This window comes from Seriola dumerili, unplaced genomic scaffold (assembly GCF_002260705.1).
Source record: "Seriola dumerili isolate Sdu_G_001 unplaced genomic scaffold, Sdu_1.0 BDQW01000052.1, whole genome shotgun sequence".
NCBI lineage: Eukaryota > Metazoa > Chordata > Actinopteri > Carangiformes > Carangidae > Seriola > Seriola dumerili.
This window is the reverse complement of record NW_019174307.1, coordinates 20,296,571-20,316,770: the sequence shown is the minus strand read 5'-3', so window position 1 is coordinate 20,316,770 and position 20,200 is coordinate 20,296,571. Positions and strand designations below refer to the sequence as shown.

The following is a 20,200-nucleotide window of genomic DNA, read 5'->3' as shown; positions in this document are numbered from 1 at the left end:
CGCCTGTAGTATCCCCACATCACCTTCACCCACCCCACCAGCACCAGCAGGAATCGGAAACACAAAGAGAGACACAAACACATAAGGGAAGCACAGGAGGACGCCCAAATCTGTGCCTCCAATCTGCTGCGGGAGACTCTTTATCTATTTAGGTCAGCCAGCTTGAAAGGGATCTTTTGGAGGGAACAGGGGAGTGAGTGCCAGTTTGTGTGTGTGTGCGCGTGTGTGTGTGTGAGGGCGTGTGTGTTTCCCTTTTAGAGTAGGTGCCTGGCCTTGGGCACTGAGGCCATGAGGCCAAAGACTTTCCCGGCTGCCCCGTACGTGGGCAACACGCGCCAGAGGCTTCAGGAGATCAAGGAGGGCCTGAAGCAGCCGGCCAAGCTGGTGAGCCAGGCTCTGCACGGAGGCAGCTCCCGCACCGACGGCGGCAGAGGGGCCGACTGCAAGAGCGGGAAGGACACGGCCAGCCGACAGCAGCAGCTCCGACCCCCGCAGAAGTTCAACAACTACCAGAATGCCCTGCGGGAAATCCGCAAGTCACTCATGCCCTTTGCCAACGAGTCGGGTCCATCGTCCGGGTCGGGACACCCTGCCGGCGCCGGGGAGGTGAACCGGCAGATGCTGCAGGAGCTGGTCAACGCCGGCTGTGACCAGGTGAGCCAAAGAGAGAGAGAGAGAGAGGAGGAACGAAGTGTGTGTGTGTGTGGGTGTTTGGTTGTTGAAGGAGTGTGTGGTCCTGTCGTGGGCATGAGAACACGCTCACCTTAATATCTGTTTCGGTGCTTTGCAGTGAAGGTTGTAAATCAGTCTTTGAGACTGCTTTAAGGTAATATTAGATTAACAGACTTTTTAACTGGATGAGCCACAAAAACAAAAACCCAACTGGATATTTTCAGTAAACACTTTTCAGTTGAAAGAAAATTTACAATGTCTTGAAAAAATTTTGGTAGATCCAAAAAAAAAGATAAAGCTGCTTGTATTTAACAGGCAGTTTATTTCTTAAACTAAAATACAACTTAATTGGACACAAATGTAAATTAATGAAAGTGTCCTCATAAAAGTGAAAAATGGATTGAATAAACGTTCTCATAATAATCAAATTTTTATATTTTTATGTTTTTCACAACTAGAATTACAGGGAGCAGCTGAGACATCTGGCAGTGTTTTAATGGATGACATTTAATTGCAACATTTAGGGATCATAACTGATTAGAATAAGTTACTATTGTGATTTTTCAGTGCCATGATGTGTGAGACGTTTACGAGAAGAGAGAGAGAGAGAGGATGTGTTGCAGTTTGTGTTCGTACAGTGTGTGAATATTTTAGTATTTTGTGTTTCTGTGCAAGTGTTATTCTGTTGCTGTAAAAGCCACTTGACTCAGACATTCGAAGCCGCTCTGCCTCCTTCAGTCAGGAATTTTCTAATGAAAGCAGTCAAGAGTGCCATACGCTCTGAGATGCAATACAATACAAGGGTTCCTCGCCAAGTGTACAGTGCTGCAATTACGTAACGCAGGCTGCCGAGCGCTGAAATGTTGAAATATCAGGTGGATTTCCCAACCCGGGCTGCTTGGAGTTTTACTCCGTCTGTCCCAGTCGAGGAATGCAAATGCACCATCGGACGTCTCTGGAGAAGAGCGAGGAGGGAAGAGTGTTTCTTTACACTCCAGCCTCAGAAAAGCTCTGAGTGAAGGAGTCATGTGGCTCCTGTTAATCAGGGGTCACTTCCGTTGAGTTTAAGAAGAGCTGACCTCACATCATTATATCTCCAAACCATTTTATGCATCTCCCATCTCCCTTTTGAAAGATACACCTGCAGGGAGTTACCTTTGTTTTGGCACATGTTGCAAAAATCAGACTTTATGTCAAACACTGAAGTTATGTAAGTGGGCTACTACAGTTCATCGCATCTGTTACAGAGTTGTGTGTATAGCGACAACAAGTGTTGTTGTTGCATCAGGGGTGAAGCTGAGGGCACTCAGTTGAATTGGTGTATGTTTGTGACTGTTAGAAGATGAAATGTGAACCAGAAAGTCCAGTTTGAAAGATTATTAAATGCTGTGCCTCCACATAAAGGTTTATCCTGGTAGAGGATTCACTGAAAATGAATGAGGAAGTCTGTAGTTTTTGCATCAGTGACATTGTCACACTAGTTGCTGCATGTTTTGTCTGAGCAGCTGCCAAAAAAACCCCCAAACACTCATATTGCCTTTTCAGTCATATTATTCAGCTTCTTCTCTTAGTGAAGATGATGAGGAAGGTTTCAGGAGCAACTCAGCCAAATAATTAAATCACAGCATGTCATCGCAAAATGCAGCAGCTGGTCCAGTTTAGATCTGGCACATCAGTGGTTAAAGGGCTCGAGGACGGGGCCCTGTGATGGAGCTCGGCATGTGAAGAATGCTCCGCTCAAGCCCATGCACAGCACTGCGGAGAAATCCTCCCCGCTACAGTGAAGCTGCGAGGCTGCCCCCTCGGGGAGAAGCTGTGAGGTCGAGCCAAATCGATTTTTAACTTGTCACCAGAAAAGACCCTCTGTTTGTTGGGTGTCGGTGCTGCATCTCGCTTCCCTGTCTTACATGTCTGGACTGACTGAGTGCTGCGTTAGACGGTCAGGGAAAAGTGTTTCAAGTTTATCGGCATTTAACCTTTTACTTCCTATCCGTTTCACTGCGGAAATGTGATTTGTTTTAGCTTTACTCTGATAATTTCGTCTTACTTCTAAGCCCCATGTTTCTATAAGGAGGTCAGTAGAGAAAAGCAGACTGCAGGACTGATACAGTGATTCGCTCAGTAAGACTTCAGTGGTCGGGCGGTCAGGTTTCTTGGTTGGTTCCCCAACAGGATGCCTGGAATTTGGTCCTGCTCTTTGCATTTTGATGTGTATGTTTCTAAATCTGACCTATAAAGCTGGGTGTGATGTTTACTGAGAAACCGTGGCACTTTGTAGACAGATTTAGTAGCAGTTATGGAAAGAATTGTATTGTATTATTATTGTTTATATTCAGTTTATATTATATTCAGTATTGTACCATTTTTTTAGGCATTTCAGGGGGAAATATTGTAGTTTTTACAAATTTTACTCATACACATTTATTTAATGGAGCTATTTGTAAATTTAGCTTGTGCTACATAGCTAACATTAGCATTAGCAGCTGTTTACTCACCAGTCTAGAAGAATCGTTGCGAGTTCAGCATCAAACTTCATTCCTTTACTCACTGAGAGCCGTCTGCAGAGGTGGAAAGCAACACCAATGTTAACTGTTGTCTCTATCACATCTTTTCTTCTGCTGAAGTTAGCATGCTAACCAACTAGCCCAGGCCTGCCTCGTCACTTTCCGATACTGAGTCACTGTAGCCTCCAATGCGCCCTGAAGACGTAGCGCTGCTAAGAGGGTGTATTATAACCTCTTATCTTGTAAGTGCAAGGATGACTGAAGCTCTTGTCAAGCCACAATCGTCCCCCGCTGCCGGCAAGAAAACCACATTCAGCAGCAGAGAAAACATACAAATAACCCCTTTAACAGCTATAGTTAATAGTTACTTTGCAGATTATGAAAACACATGATGCACTTATAAAATATAGCACAATATTAAAGATTAAACTGGTGGTCGTGGCTTCTTGTCACATTTTACTTAAGTAAAGGATCTGAATACTCTTTCCTTCATTGTTTAGTTGTTAATTGCCAAGATCATATAATTCAGGACAAGTTGTAAAAATTAAGTTATGATTAGTTTCCACCGTGGGAAACATCCTGGTGAAAGTTGTCAGTAATGATCACTTGGTAAACTGACTGACAACTTTTTGAGACGGTGAGATTTAAACGTCACTGTATCCAAGAGGCTGCCGGTTGAAGCAGTTGTGTAATAACATTTTCGTTGACACATGGCCGCGGTTGTTTTAAGAACACCAAATGGACAACATGAGGATCAGCATACCCAAAAAACAAGTTGAAAGTACCCAACTTGCTTTTAGCAGCTCAGAGAAGAAAGACTGTTTCTGTTTCTGCTGAGCATTTTGGAGCTTATGTAATTTGTTTTTAAAAAGTGGAATTTTCACAAACAGTTCTTCAGACAAACGTGAAAATCACACCTGACAGTGGAGCTGAGCTCGTTAGCACGTTGGTTCCTCGATATTGGTATTTGAACGTACTTTTAATCTTAAAATGGTGATATTTTCCCATGTCTGTCAGATTGACTCATCTTTTATTGACCCTGAAGACATTAACCTTTGCAGAGTTACATCTTTTATTGGGGAACAAGCTTTCAACGGATTTGATCTATGAGATATTCAGTTTTCACAAAACTGCTGTTGGCATGGCGACTATGTATTGTTTTCTCACAATCATCAATAATGAACAGTTCCTGTTTCCTGTTTCTGAAAATGCAAGAACATAAGGAGTGTAACGGCTGCAACAAATGTTTGTTTTCATCATTGATTAATACACAAATTAGTATTTTTGATTAACCTTCAAAAATTTAAGAAAATATTGAAAAATGTAAATTACGTTTTCCCAGAATCCTCGGTGATGATACCAGATGTCTTGTTTTATTGGACAAACAGACATAGATGTTCAGTTTACAATGGTAAAACAAAGAAAAACAATATTTGGCATTTTTGCTTTAAAATATATAACAATACAATAATATAACAGATTAATTATATATTAACAAGATACCAGTTAATTTTCTGGCAATCAACTAATCAATTAATCAACTAATCGTTGCAGCTCCAGGGCATATAAAATGATTTAACTGGAACAATTACTCCTGGTTTGGCAGGAGAGTGTGAAAATTCATTTTGGACTCGGATGCTCCTCCGGTGTTTGAAACATCCGTCAAACGTAATAGGAGAAACTGAGAAAGGCCCGTGGGCCATAATTGCAGTCATTTCCTCTGCTTCAGTGCCGGCTAGTTGACCTCCATTGCTGCCACCATTGTGAATGGACCAGACCAGCGTGGGCCCGGTCAATACAAACAGGAAGTGAACATTCAATGGCAGCAGGGTGGAACAGTTCCTTCTGCTGCAGTCGAGTCGCCACCCAGCGTGTCGCCTCTCATCCTCTGTTTCTGCTCTGTCCATCACACTCTGTGTGTCTCTATAGATCTGCCTGTGTGCTTGTGAATACACATTTTGAATAGTTGGTTTGATTGATTAATAATAACTGAAATAAATTCAATAATGGCTTACAAATAAAAAATGTGAGCCAATCACGAATCCAGCACTTGTTTTAGCTTCAGGCGAAGTTTTCACTCAGATGGCTTCACACTCAAAGCACATTAGACCCAAATAAATGCCACAATGTGAAAGCACAGACCAGAGTTTGTTTACAAGGCTGTTAAATATCAACAGAACAAGGGACTCAGTCTGTGTGTAGGGTACATAAAGTAAAAAAAAAACTTTTGATTACGGTTGTAACTTCAGCAGTTGACATTTACTGGGGGGAGTTTGGTTTAGACAATACCATGTCTGTCTCAACCGAGTCGTCATATCTGCTTCACTAAATCAGATTTAATCCACTTTTTTCTAACAGCTCTTTTTAATGTTCGGTGGTCTTAAATTTCAGACAGCTTCTAAAAACGTTTTTGTAAGGCTGTTGCATCTTGGTGTGTTTTTTTCTTTCCCTTGACACTTCAAACTGACCTCAGACAACAAACACTGACAAAGGCTTAATGATTGACAGATTTGGGGCTACAACTACCAGTTATTTACAGTATCAATTAATCGATTATTCGCTTTGTCCATTAAATGCTAGTATAGTAATAATGAAAAATGCCAGTGATGTGAGGTCTTAAATGTCTTGTTTTGTCCAACCAATAGACTAAACCCCACAGAAATTCATATTACTGCCATTAACAACAAAGAGAAGCAGAAAATCTTCTTTGGCATTTTGTCTAAAAATGGCTAAAACTAATTAACTCATTTTCTGTCAGTCAATTAATCGATTAATTGACTATTCATTGCCACTCTATACTGCTTTGTGATACCTCTGGCTCAGGGGGTAGAGCAGGTGGTCCATCAATGTGTGAATGTGTGTGAATGGTAGGAAAAAGCCCTGCATGAAGTCTGTGTGTGAGGTGTGTGTGGGTGAATGTGGCTTCCATTGTAAAGCGCCATGAGCGTTTGATAAGACTAGAAAAAGTGCAGTCCATTTGCCATTTACCCAAAAGTTGAACTCAAGAATGCTACAGCTAAAGGGCGCACTGACCGCCCACATGCTCACATGATCTGTGGACACATGAGAGCAAATAGCTCATCAGTAGTCTGACTTCATAATCCAAAAAAACATCACCGAAAGACAAAACGAACAGGTCGGCCATTTTCACACCACCGGATCTGTATAAAGTTTTCCCAGAAGAAAGGAAAAGTCAGAGGTGAACCTGTCTTTAACGGACTGATTCAGTTGTCTGAACAACCTCTTGAACCCCCCCCCCCCTCCCCAAACACCTGTACACACACTGGACTGTACTGATGTGTGTGTCATTAATAATCCATCAGTACTGTTGCTCTGGACGCTTCACTGTGACTGTGATTTTTAGGCTACTGAGCTGTGGGCCTGGATATTTTCTTTTTCAAGCCATTCCAGAACGACCATGGCATGTCGAACATCAGCCAGCGTGTCCTTGAACACCCCTCGCCTCGTTTGTCCTTCACCCCTTCTTGAGTTAAGCCTATTTTTTGAGCCCAACTCTTATCAGTCAGCTTCGTCTTCCTTCTCCTCTTCGTCTTTCCCGTCTTCTCCAGCTGCAAATTATAGAGCAATGTGGCTTGTTACATAATCACTTTTTTTTTTTTTTTAAAGAAGGAAATGTTTTGGAGGGGGAGCGAGGGTGGGGGTAGAGGGGGGTGGGCGTAGTGGCATGCCATGCATCGAGATGACAGGGAAAGACAGGAAGTGAAGGGAAGGAGGGTGCGTTCAGCGTCCCCCCCCCCCCCGAAACTCCTCCAATCCTCACAGGTCTTCTACTGTATGTACAGCACAAACTGCTGGGGCGCAATAAGCATATTAAAGCCTTCGACGTGTGAGCAAGCAAACGCTGCGGTGTTTATGTAACGATGAGGCTTGGAAGCAGTGTATGTGTTAGTGTTCATGGTGTGTACGTTGGCTTTCCTCAGCTCACTCTGTAAGAATTTGTAGGTAAGGCGTAACTCGCTTAAGTGCTGGCGTACACTTTTTTTGTTCAGCTTTTTGCACATTGCTGCCATGGATGAGGAAGAGGAGGGAGGAAGACAGCGAGCGCAGGTTTTATGGATCCCTGTGTGGAAATGATGCATGGATGTCTGTCCATCTGCACTCTGCTCCTCCATGTGGCTTTGATTTGTAGGGAATCTGTTTCAGATTTAGTTTGAAAAGACGACTAATATTTAAAAAATAAGAACTCTCCGGATGATGTTGTTGTTGTTGTTGACTGTCACATCTGTGCAAAAAAAAAAAAAGTGGGTGTTTGAGTCCCTCAGCCTATATTTGTCAGTCTGTCAAGTGTGTGTGTGTGTGTGTGTGTGTGTTTGTGGGCTGGTGATTATGCGTTTAGGATAACTTGGCGGCTTGCAGCCCACAACCATTATGACAGGAGTGCAAATATGGCCTGGATATTTTTCGACTGAGAGGGGGAGAAAGAGAGCGACAGAGAGAGAGAGACAGAAAGAGAGACAGACAGAGAGAGAGACAGAGAAAGAGAGAGACAGAGAGAGAGAGACAGAAAGAAAGACAGACAGAGAGAGAGAGACAGAGAAAGAGAGAGACAGAGAGACAGAAAGAGAGAGAGAGAGACAGACAGAGAGAGAGAGACTATCCAGATTGCAAATAGCTTGAATTCCTGCTTCCTGGGCCGAGGAATGTGAGCAAGGAACATCTGTCGCCATGACAGCCGGGGTCACTGGGCCCGCCTCCACACACACACACACACACGCGCACACACACACACACACACACACACACACACACACCAAACAATAAAAGCAGATTATTACTGTGTTTTGATGGTTATTTATTCCTCTCAGTTTCAATAAAACTCTCTGTCTCTGAAGTGTTTAATGTCAGCTGAGATATTTGCGGTTATGTTTTAAACCATATCCTTTTATTCATATTTCAAAGACGGGTTTACTGTTCTGTAACAGATAAGATCAGATTTATTGGCCCCAAAGTGAGGAAAAGGAGATCATGAGAGCAGATAAATTCCTTCACCATTATCAATCTGAAAGCTCTTTTCAAATCTGTGTTTTCACATTTTCTGTGGTCAACACAGGCCTTGTATTCAACGTTAAGGAGGGAAATAAAAGAATGGTATTTAAAGACACAGCGAAATTTCCTGTGTTAACTCTTCCAGTAAAACATTAAAATATTTTTTGATGACTCACTTTAAGCTCAGGGGCAGTCACGTAACTTTCCCCAATCAAATGATTTGGGCAGACTAACAGATGATAGTCGCTAGTAGAGGGATAACATAGTAAGAGGATTTGAAACATTTGATTTTCAGCTGGCACAAACGTTTGTTGACATTTCCAAAAAAGTTGAAGTTGAACAGACCACGTACAATATTCTGTTTCACTAGTTTCACTGCCAGACGGTGTGGAGATTTGAATGGGACTGATTGGGACTGCGTCTCTCAACGTTAAGGCGAGTGCATGGGAGGTGCGACTGCCAATTGTGGCTTATACAAAAGAATATATAAAAGAAGTGTTATGAGCAGGCAAGGGCGAAGAGATGTGCTAACATTGGTGAGGCTTTCAAACCGTGATGACTGCCTTGTACTTATCCACTGGGACCTGCCTGCACCCCGAATGACAGGCACACAGAGACTGACGGGGTCGGTAAAACTTTAGAAACAGTAGATGCTATGAACTCGTTCTCAGTCGTCATGAATTGATTTTCTCTGGAAGCAAAATCGCTGCCTTCACTTGTGTAGGACTTGACGAACTTGAATACTCGCTAACTTAGCAATATTAAGGCTACAAACTACCCATAATGCAATACGCTTTGTAAAGGATTGTACTCAAAAAGGTTGTCTGATGCTGTGAAAACGTAATTGCCTTCCACCTTGTTCAGACTAGTTAGTTTTGAGCAAATGCCCACCTTTAGATGTTCAACATGTAATTAGGGCGGCAACTAACAATTATTGTCTTTGATTAATCTGCCTGTTCTTTTCTTTATTAATCGATTCATCATTCTGTCTGAAAAATGTCAGAAAATTTCCCACAGCCGTAATTAATCTAATCCCTTTACTATCATCAGCTAAAACCAAGAAATCTTTAGCATTTTTGCATGAAAAATGATTAGAATAGCAGCTGATTCATTTTTTGTGAATTGTAAACCATGCACAGCTTGGTAATAATGTACTTGATTATTATCATGCCGTTAAAGCAAATTAGAGTTTAAAAGGAAAAGAGTTATGAGAAGAAAGAGGAAAGCAAACGAGTTAGAAAGAACGACTGAGGAGGGGGGGGGGCATAATGTGACATTACTGGGCGGCTCTGGCAGCCAGCCCTCTCTGCTGGCTACACACACACACGTACACACAGGAAACAGAGTATAAACAGTGGTGTGTGTGTGTGTGTGTGTGTCTGTGTCTCAGGGACATACAGTTATTTATGTGTATGAAAAGGCAGATGCAGTGGGAGGGGATGTAAGCAGGCGTGTGCTCGAGTGTATTCACACCTATGTAGACGCACTATGATGGACAACACACACACACACACACACACACACTACCGAAGGCATAGAAAGTGTGTGGCCTTGGCATTTCCTGGCTTTGAGAGCTGACTCTGCCCGCGCTTCTACTTTTAAACCATTTATGTTTGATTTAGTTTCCTCCTGACGAACACAGGCGGCCAGTCTGTCTGAGAAACCGCAGAGAGAAGGGGCACAAAATGGCTGCTTTGGGATAAAACTTCTCTCCTGGGCTCTTCTTGTGTTTCCTTACACTCTAGGGACATATATATATATTTTGTTGCTTCTATTGTTGGAGGACATTATCCTTCTTTTATTACCATAGAAAACCTAAGGTTGTCATTGAAGTATTTTATAACCAGTTTCAAAACAGTTACTACGAATGTCTTAATATCACATAGAAGGACATGCAGGTTAATGTGAATAGCGCCTTTCAAACACAGACACCATTCAAAGGGGAAAGAATTACTTTAGAAAAACATGTAAAACATAATGAAGATGAAAAATAAAATAAAAGTAAATAACACACTGGCACTAAACGTACTAGAGGAAAAAAGTGAATCAGAGAAAATTAATTAAAGGCAAAATAAAAGTTTTTAAGTAGATTGAAGTTTCTGCTCATTGAAGAGGTTTCTTCCATCTGTGTGCAGCTTAGTAGCTAAATTACAGTTTTAACATTTTGGTTCTGACTCCGGGCACTTTTATCCGACTGCTCGGCCGGGCCGCTGACTGATTTATAAACTAGCTGCAGCACTTTAAAATCTTCTAAAATGATCACAAAGCCATTGTAAAGATTTAAGAGTAGGGATGATGTGCCCAGTTCTCCTGGTTCTTGTTAGAAATCTGGCAGCCGCAGTCTCAATGTGCTGCAGGTGTTAAATGGTCTTTTTGAGAGGAGTAATGCGTAGACCTTTTCAATAGTCCATAAATGATGATACATATGTTATAGTGGTGGTAGAGCTCCAGATTTTTTATATTTATGGTGTAAAACTACAACTATATGCTTACGATATTGAGGATTCAGTTACTCACAGTTACCATACTGTTGCTCATATTGCAATTACAATATCTGCCAAAAATAATCGCAATATGATTTTTTTTTTTTTTTTTTTAATCATATTTTGCATATCAGACCTAGCTAAGATAAAGTGAAATAAAATAAAAAGTACAGTTAATAGATATGCATGTTTTCCAGTTTTACATCGAAAAGCACCCTCAGCTTGGTCGGGCACCCTACTAAGTCATTAAAGTAACCCCCTCCTGTGGCAGATACACAGCTTTCTGTTCTTCCTGCAGATCACTTCAGGTTCTGAGGTATTTTTAAGCTGTTTAAGATCTACTCACAGATTTTCAGTCATGTTCAGGTCGGGACACTGTGAGGGGGGCCGTCCCAAAAGCTCCAGCTTGTGTTTCTTGAAGTAGTTCATGGTGGATTTTGAGGTCTGCTTTGGATCATTGTCCTGTTATTGAAGCCTCTTCTCAGTTTCTCTTTCTTGGCTGACTGCAGGACATTTGCATCCTGAATGTGCTGATATTTAGTTCCCTTTGTGTGTGCGCAATGTTTACTGTGCCACACTGCCTGCACATACCCCAGTTACTCTTTTACTATTTTCTATTTTTTGGGTTCATGAAATAAAAGGTAACAGTGCATTGATAATGAATGAATGCACGAAGAAAGGCTCATTTTTAATGTATGTTTGCTGCAGGAGTTGTATTAAATTCCTTTCACTTCAAAAATAAAGAAATGCCCTGGGGTGCTTAAACTTTTGAATACAGATATAAAGCAAGGATTTAACTCTGTCAGGGTTGGTGGTTCAGTCCCCCCCCCCCCCCCCCTCCAATGACTGTCTGAATAACGTCATAGACTTAATGTCACCTATGAAAGCCAGACAACTGTGATTTGTGGCTGCTGCTACTGCGTGCGGCCAGCAGGGGCGGCTGAGCGTTGGGGCTGAGCGTTGGGGCTGAACGTCGGCTCTGTCGGCGCGGCCCGGCCAGAGGTCTGAGTTGAAATGTCTTTGCAGTGAGGTCATATGCCATTCGAGGGGATTTCCTCATCTAGGTGTGGGTCTCTCCGTCGGAGAGGGAAGGACAGATCCTCTGTTGTGTTTATGTTCCACTTTGGTGTCCTGTTTGTTTACGTGTTTACTGGTGTAAAGAAAACAGGAAATGAATATAGCGTGATGGCTTTGTCTCATCACTTAAAGGAATTTTAATTTGCAGGCAGGGTCACATTATAGGACCCTGTTTTCACTTTAACACCAAAGAGAGGAATTTCAGTAAAAGCTATAATGAGCTGGGGTTCTCCCATTAAATCTATATTACACAAAAACCATTAAATCCGTCCTTATGGGAAGAGATGTAGATAAACATATGAAACATTTGCGGACTAATAATGGACAAACTTAATATAGTACAGAAATCATATGTGCTATCCACAGTAAACTGCCATATAGAGACACTGACAGCTCGTCCTAATGCAACAGCTATGGGAGAGGAACTGTATAACAGTAGGTAACTCTCTGCTGTTTCACTGCGGCCTGAGTCTTGTAATATTCTGTAGCAGTGGTGCAGCTGACACACACTTTGTTATAACTTAAGTCTATGAAGCTGTCAGTTTGGCTCCCCCCCCCCTTTTTTTTATTAACTTGATATAGAGCCCAACATTTCAAACTATAAATCAGAGCCACAGTTGGTTACTGTGTCTTGCTCCAGCCTGAGAACGTGTTCAAGCGTCTCAGTGTAGGTGGGTGTTGAATTTATTTTCTCATTCTTTAAAATCTCCTGCTTTAAATTAGCACAAGAACCAACAGGAATGACTGACGGTGTTTAATAAAAGGCGATAAACTGGAGGGGAATGCGCTGCGTGTCTCCTCTTTTGCGTTTTTGCTGCGGCATTTTTCACATAGGTGACCTACATACCACTGGGCTTTTACAGTGACCCACCTGTTGGAGAGCAAGTCTCCAGGCATGGGATCAGCTCCAGATGCCCCCCCCCGCCCCACCCCACCCCCACCCACCCTACCTCAATGGTTTGGAGACAAGCCACAGAGAAAATAAAATACAGTTTTACATGAAGAAGATGGAAAATGCAGTCAACCTGATGCATAAATCCTCCAGAGAAAATATGGAAGCTGCTTGGCCACAGAGTCCATTTTTAATACAGTTGAAAATGAAACACAATCTCAAGCTTTTCCTGTGGTATTTTAGTGGTTTTAGTATCTTACGCAAACAAAATCAGGTCAAAGTTAAAGTGATTTGTAGAGGCATTTTTGATACGATAGCGGTAAGTGCTTAGCTCACTGTCAAACACTTAACATTTCCTGTGAATACTTCAGTTGGCTGCCAAACAGGAATCTTTTTAACACAGCATGCTTTCAAATTCTCTGGATCCTTTTCACAATATCCACACGTTAATTCTTCTACATTTTTATTCTACGTTTGGGTTTCTGACATCGTAGCATAGCAAGTTCTGAGTCTCTGTTGACTCTTAAATCATTGAAATGAGCAGGGGGAGGAAGAAAGAATCCATCCAGAAATGTAGAATATTACAGTATTCTTTGGAAAATGGTGGGTAACGATAGTGAGTTTATGCTGTTAGGGTTAAATGAACTAAAACAGAAACTCCAGTATACTATAGGGAGATCTTACCCAGTCATTTCTAGTGAAGCTTGTCAGAGGTAGACACAGGACCACACCCTGCTGCTGCACTACAACTAATGAATCACTCACATGAAATAATTGCACCCATTACAAATGATCATGTGGCTTTATAGTAAGAGCCTTGGCTCAGAGTTTTCTTTGGATGCAGACTCAGGAACTGTTCACTCATCATATTTCCCAACCGCAACCACTGCAGTTCCTCAAGTTGACATTATTTCAGGTGTGTTTTTAATATTGAAATCAGACATGTCACGACAAAATAAACGGTGATTAAAAAACAAAACAATATTACACTTTCCCATTGCCTTTCACGTAACTTATTCCCATGTCTAATAGTCATTTGACCTTGTTTCGGTGGTGTGGTTTTTTTTGTGTGTTGTTGTGACAGGCACAGGAAGTCACTGGTATGTGACCCCAAGTGGAGAGGATGCAGGTGCTTGAGCACCTACTGAGCCGCTGTGTTTTTTAAAGTTTGTGTGTTTTTTTTTATGCTGGGTTTATGGACACCAAAGCGGATTAACCTCTGCCTGTTTTTTTTGTGTGTATTTTTGTGTGATTAGTTGCACATATTGCAGCAATGTTGTCTGTTTTTAAATAAGACTTTTAATATATTTTCACATTTTTGGCACCGACCAACTTGTGTCACTTGTCAGCTTGTACGGCTACTCGGGTTTTGACGACATTAAATGTGTCAAAAAGCTGGAAAAGCGGAGATTATTAAAAAAAAAACGTGTCAAAAAGTTTCTCAACATTTTTGTTTGTGTGTGTGCTTCACAGGAGATGGCGGTGCGGGCGCTGAAGCAGACAGGAAGCAGGAACATCGAAGCGGCCTTAGAGTACATCAGCAAAATGGGTTACCTTGACCCCCGCAATGAACTCATTGTCCGTGTCATCAAGCAGACTTCACCAGGTACAAATACAACCTCAACAAGTTAGTTTTGACCAGTGGATTTTAAATGCTCTACATTTCTCTGAACGACATACATTTACTGTTTGCGCTTATTGATCTACTTTTTTAACCAACAGCAGACAGCTAGGATTAAATTGCTGTTCGTGGTTAATATATTGAGCGGTATTCCTGTTCCTAATAGGAAAAGCTGGCATGCCAAATGGAATGGACCACCGGCCTGCGTTGGAGGCTTCAGGTGAGGCAGGTGCCATGCCTCCATACCATCAGATGGGAGCTCCGATGTATGAGGGGGCGGGATACGGCCCTGAGGGTGAGATGCCCAGGCCCTACATGAGTGCTCCCCCTGTTATGAACTACATGATGCCCCCATCTGGTGCAGCACAAGGCCCTGCCATGGGAAACCCAATGGGTCGACCTCCCAGTATGGGCACCTATCCACCAGTGATGGCCACCCAGAGCAACCCAGCCAACACCATGTACCCTCCAGGGGCCCAGCAGAAAGGCTACCCCGGGAGCATGGAGCAGCACGGGCCCATTATGAGCTACAACGTCCCCGGCCAGCCTCTGCAACTCCAGCCACAGCCACCAGGGGGCCCTGTCCCAGGTCCCCACTATGACTACGGTCATGCCAGGCCGCACATGATGGAGCCTGCAGGCTATGGTGTTAAGAGGACCCCCTCCTTCCAGAACAAGATGGCACCGCCCCCCATGGCGCCGCCAGACAACTACGTCAACATGCAGGGGAAAGGGGCCATGGGTCAGAACGGGCCAGGAGGAGGCGGGGGAGGGTATCCTGCCAACCTGTACCTGCCCCCTCACTCCCACCCTCGACAGGCCAGCCCCACGTCCCACCAGGTCCACATGATGTCCCGTTCCCCAGGTGGGGTGGCAGCCATGGGCCCCGACTTCTCAGATCTGCCACAGGGCTTGATGACACCATCCAGGGCCAGCCTCAACCTGGACCTGTATGAGCACCACTGGGCGGGGCCTCCAGGCCCTGAAGGGGCCCCTCCAGCCAGGCAGCCCCAGCCCCAGGGCCCATTCAGGGGGGAGGTGCGTGTCCCAAGCAGAACCAACTCCTTCAACAGTCGATCCGCGGGGCCCAACGGTGTCCGGCCTGCGATGGCTGCACCTCCTACAGCTGGAAAACAGGACCCCTCATTGGGCCCACCCAACACCATCACAGCTGTCACATCCCCGCCCATTCAACAGCCGGTCAAGAGTATCCGTGTGATGAGGCCAGAGCCCAAGACAGCTGTGGGACCGTGTCACCCCGGCTGGATGACTGCTCAGGCCCAGGATGCAGCAGAGCCTCTGGCCTACATGCCAGAGGAGACTTACCCCCTTGAGCCTGCTCAGGAGCCACGCTGCCCGCCACCACCTTACCCCAAAAATCTGCTCATGTCCGGGGCAGCTGGCGAACCAGGGGCCCTGGAAGGACCCGGAGCCATGTGTGGAGCTCAGGACCTCAGCAACCCTACTGCCAGAAGCACACACAACGGCAGTGGAGGGAGTGGAAAGGGAGAGGAGAGCCAGCAGGTGAAGGAGAAGACGAAGATGGGGAAGGGAGAGAAAACGGTGAAAGACAAGAAGCAGATCCAGACGTCACCCGTTCCGGTGAGGAAGAACGGACGCGACGAGGAAAAGAGGGAGTCGCGCATCAAGACCTACTCACCTTTCGCCTTCAAGTTCTACATGGAGCAGCACATAGAGAATGTGATGAAGACCTACCAGCAGAAACTCAACCGCAGGCTTCAGCTGGAACAAGAGATGTCCAAGGTGAGGTGACATGTTACCGCACTCCCCGCTCATCAACTGCTTTATGTTTCAATTTCATAGAAACAGACAAGTTTACATTATTAAATGGTGTTTTTCAGCGGACATCAGACATCCATCCAGTCTCTGGTAGTTTATTTTGAAAGAGAGTTAAATCAGTTGCTGTCTTTTATGTTGAAAATCATCTACATTCTTGGTCAGAATTAATGTATGAGCTGTTTGTAGTTAATGGTCTAAAACCTGAACCCACTAGTTAAAGGTCTTGTGTCTGTAAAGGAGTTGAGAATGATAATGAGTTGTATGGAGCAGTGATGTCCGAGAGGTTATTCTCCCTCAGGACTTTGTTTCAGACAACAAAACCCTTGTGTTGGTACGAGGAGTCGGTGCGTTCACACTTGTGTTTGCATGAGCTCGTCTTGAGTCATGACTTTGGCCTCTGCCTCTTTTGACCCACTTTAAAAACGAATGAAAGACATTCTCAGAGGAGAAAAAAAATACCACAGCCAGACCCAGACACTTAAATAACAGAATGAGTTAAATTTGACAACAGAGGTCAGGGCGCCGGGTTGCAGCTCTCGCCGCATTCCTGGGTCATTGCTAATCACAGATGAGAAATTAACTCTCATGCTCGCCCTCTGTCTCCTCTCTCCCTCAGGCCGGTCTGTCGGAAGCGGAGCAGGAACAGATGAGGAAGATGCTGAACCAGAAAGAGTCCAACTACAACAGGCTACGCCGCGCTAAAATGGACAAGTCTATGTTTGTCAAAATCAAGACTTTGGGCATAGGTGCCTTTGGCGAAGTGTGTCTCACGCGTAAAGTGGACACCTGCGCACTGTATGCCATGAAAACACTTCGCAAGAAAGATGTCCTCAACCGCAACCAGGTGAGTTAATACATTTTGAATGAATGTAGTACGCAGTGTCACCTTGTTGAAGATGTCTTGAGTTATGCAAACGAGTTCAAATGAGCACGTTCGTTGGTGCAGGTGGCCCACGTGAAAGCGGAGCGTGACATCCTGGCGGAGGCGGACAACGAGTGGGTGGTGCGCCTCTACTACTCCTTTCAGGACCGCGACAGCCTCTACTTCGTCATGGACTACATCCCCGGAGGAGACATGATGAGCCTGCTCATCCGAATGGGCGTCTTCCCCGAGCCCCTGGCGCGCTTCTACGTGGCGGAGTTGACGCTGGCCATCGAGAGCGTCCACAAGATGGGCTTCATCCACCGCGACATCAAGCCGGACAACATCCTCATCGACCTGGACGGACACATCAAGCTGACAGACTTTGGTCTGTGCACGGGCTTCCGCTGGACGCACAACTCCAAGTACTACCAGAAAGGTGAGGCGGTTTAAGACAATGGTTTAATGCTCCTCTCATGCTACATGGCTGAAATATCTAAACATACACATGCACGTACACACAGGATTTAACTGACTACATGTTATAATTGACTGCAATATACTAATAAAAGGGATATTCACAGATTAACTAGATCCTACTCTCACTACTTTCTAATGGAGAATCACAGTTCATATAAGTCCCATTTCTTTTCTCTGATCCTAAAGCTTGAGCTTCGATTTTGTTGACTTGTTCAGGACAAGCTTATTTGTATTGCACCTTTCAATAACAAAGCAATACAAAGTGCTTATATTGTTATATGAATCTGTGTACCATCTGCACAATTATGGTAAGATAAGGCAAAGTTCACTGAGCGTGCAGGTGCCTTGTCAGACACATTCAGACTTGGCAGCTGCCAGGTGCAGACATTTTTCTTTTGCACGTCAGAAAAGCTGCTAATTGTTCAGAGTGTTCCCATCCAGCTAATCCAGGCAACGTGTCGTCGTGTGTTTTCTGTGTGGATTTCAACAACATAGTTCCTCTTCTTCTGCCTACAGGAAGTCACGTCAGACAGGACAGCATGGAGCCCAGTGACTTCTGGGACGACGTGTCCAACTGTCGCTGTGGCGATCGGCTGATGACACTGGAGCAGCGCGCCAACCGGCAGCACCAGCGCTGCCTGGCTCACTCCTTGGTGGGAACACCGAACTACATTGCACCTGAGGTTCTGCTGCGCAAAGGTGGGGGACAATACCAAGGATAATATTTTTTTTTTTTTATCTGGTTATTTAATCACTACTACTTTGTGAGGAGTCAGTTTCACATGGAGTCATTGTTTTGATGAGCTCATTGATGGAAAGAGAGCACATGTGGCGGCTGGAAAACAACAGCTAAAATGAATCTGAGGCTGAAGAATTCAACATTAACTGATTCATTAACCAAATATAAATTTGTTTTGTCTTTGCATTTGCCTGCTGATACTTTCAAAGTAAAGAAAAACAAGGTTAAAATTCCTTTTATTTCAGATCCTTTGTGACAAAAGTGTCTCTGAGCCAATTATACGTTTTCACTTTAGACATTTAGTTTATTTACATTTATCCTGCACAACGTTAGAACAAGTTTTAATTCTTGGATTATGAAAATTAAACGTTTACCATCATAAGGAATGTGAAATCAAAAATCATATTATTACCTTAGAATTTCTGCATATGCAGTAGAGTAGTTAAATACTTGGACACTGACATGTTTTTTGATGTGTTGGCTCTGTGCTCGGCTTGCTGAATTTGAAATGAAACAACAACTATGATGTTTTTGAGGTTTTGTATTTTGGCTGAACACAGTGGTGGATTGTGCTCCGTGATTGTCTCTCAAGTGAGAGCACTTATAGATTAATCTGATATTCTTGCCTTGTGTGCAGGTTACACCCAGCTGTGTGACTGGTGGAGCGTGGGAGTAATCCTGTTTGAGATGCTGGTGGGACAGCCGCCCTTCCTGGCTCCCACACCCACCGAGACTCAGATTAAGGTCAGTGAAGAAGAAACACCCCCCAACTTAGATTTGGAAATTCAAATCATGTGAAGGAATTGAATATCAGCCACATTATATCTGCCCTCCTGCTGGACTTAAATTCAAACTTGTATGAACAACAAAGGTGGATAAAACTTGATGACAGGTTACCAAAAGTATGTCCAATAAATGAGCCACTACTGAGTCCACATGACCTTTGTTAAAGGGTCAGTTCAGTCGTATCATTAAGTATTGTAGTTGACAAGAACATTTTCGCTCCATAGCTGTTCTGGAGCTTTCGATCGCATCTCGAAGTCTTCCTCAGCAGATGGAGTTTGCCCAGTTGAAAAAACGGTCTTAGAGCAAGATCTATTCAATAGCTGCTCTGAACCTTTCAGGCGTATCACATGACCTTCATCATCAGATACAGTTGTAGCTACATACCATATCTACACTTGCATGACAACTGGGTAACTCCGTCTGTCGAGGAAGATCATCTGATACGTTTGAAAGTTCCAGAACAGCAGCTGATTGGACCTTGTGGTGAGATTGCATGAGTCAACTTGCGTTTCCAGGTTCAAGAAGGAACTTTGAATCTCAGTGTCTCTGTTGCTGTGGTAACCTCACGTATGATGTCCCCCCCCCCCCCCCCCGTCCACAGGTCATTAACTGGGAGAGCACACTGCAGGTGCCCGCCCAGGTCAAACTGAGCCCCGAGTCTGTCGATATCATCGGTCGCCTCTGCTGCTCCGCAGAGGATCGGCTGGGCGCCAACGGTGCCGGCGAGATCAAGGCCCACCCCTTCTTCACCCAGACGGACTTCTCCAGCAATCTACGGCAGCAACCGGCGCCCTACCGGCCCAAGATCGCCCACCCAATGGACACGTCCAACTTTGACCCCGTGGAGGAGGAGGGCGGTCCCGGGGCGTGGAGTGACAGCGGGGACAGCACCCGTGCTTTGGACACGCTCTGTTCCCCGCATGGGAAGCACCCGGAGCACGCCTTCTACGAGTTCACCTTCCGCAGGTTCTTCGACGACAACGGCTGCCCCTTCCGCTACCCTAAACCGCTCGAGGCCAGCGAGGCGCCGCTAAGCATCACCGGAGCCGGCGGCATGGGCCCGGAGGAGGAGGAGGAACAAGAAGAGGAGGAGGAGGAGGAAGAGGATGATGAAGAGGAGGGAGAGCAGGGTGAGCCGGTGTACGTCTAGAGCTGCAGACTGATACTCCTTCCTGAGCAGCGTGCGTCTCGACCCCTCCCACCTACCACGGCTCTTCTTCTCTGTATGTGTCTGTGTGTGTTAATGCATATCTGGCATGTGTGATTGTTAAAGCTGC

At 44.4% G+C, this 20,200-nt stretch overlaps 1 protein-coding gene across 1 annotated transcript; it reads left to right on the top strand.

The window, feature by feature from the left end:
- The first annotated feature begins 244 nt into the window (after nucleotides 1-244).
- lats2 (large tumor suppressor kinase 2) lies at nucleotides 245-20,200 on the top strand. The gene is made up of 8 exons (XM_022740766.1): nucleotides 245-654; nucleotides 14,109-14,241; nucleotides 14,423-16,020; nucleotides 16,673-16,900; nucleotides 17,003-17,357; nucleotides 17,915-18,097; nucleotides 18,775-18,881; nucleotides 19,525-20,200. The coding sequence occupies exons 1-8, from the start codon at nucleotides 289-291 to the stop codon at nucleotides 20,071-20,073; spliced, it is 3,519 nt and encodes a 1,172-aa protein (XP_022596487.1). The 5' UTR covers nucleotides 245-288; the 3' UTR covers nucleotides 20,074-20,200.

Excerpts from the sequence above, each read along its gene's own strand:
- lats2 (XM_022740766.1), top strand. The coding sequence starts at position 289 with ATGAGGCCAAAGACTTTCCCGGCTGCCCCGTACGTGGGCAACACGCGC. Across the intron at positions 14,242-14,422 it reads CATCAAGCAGACTTCACCAG|GAAAAGCTGGCATGCCAAAT; the intron begins GTACAAATACAA and ends TGTTCCTAATAG. Across the intron at positions 17,358-17,914 it reads CTCCAAGTACTACCAGAAAG|GAAGTCACGTCAGACAGGAC; the intron begins GTGAGGCGGTTT and ends TTCTGCCTACAG.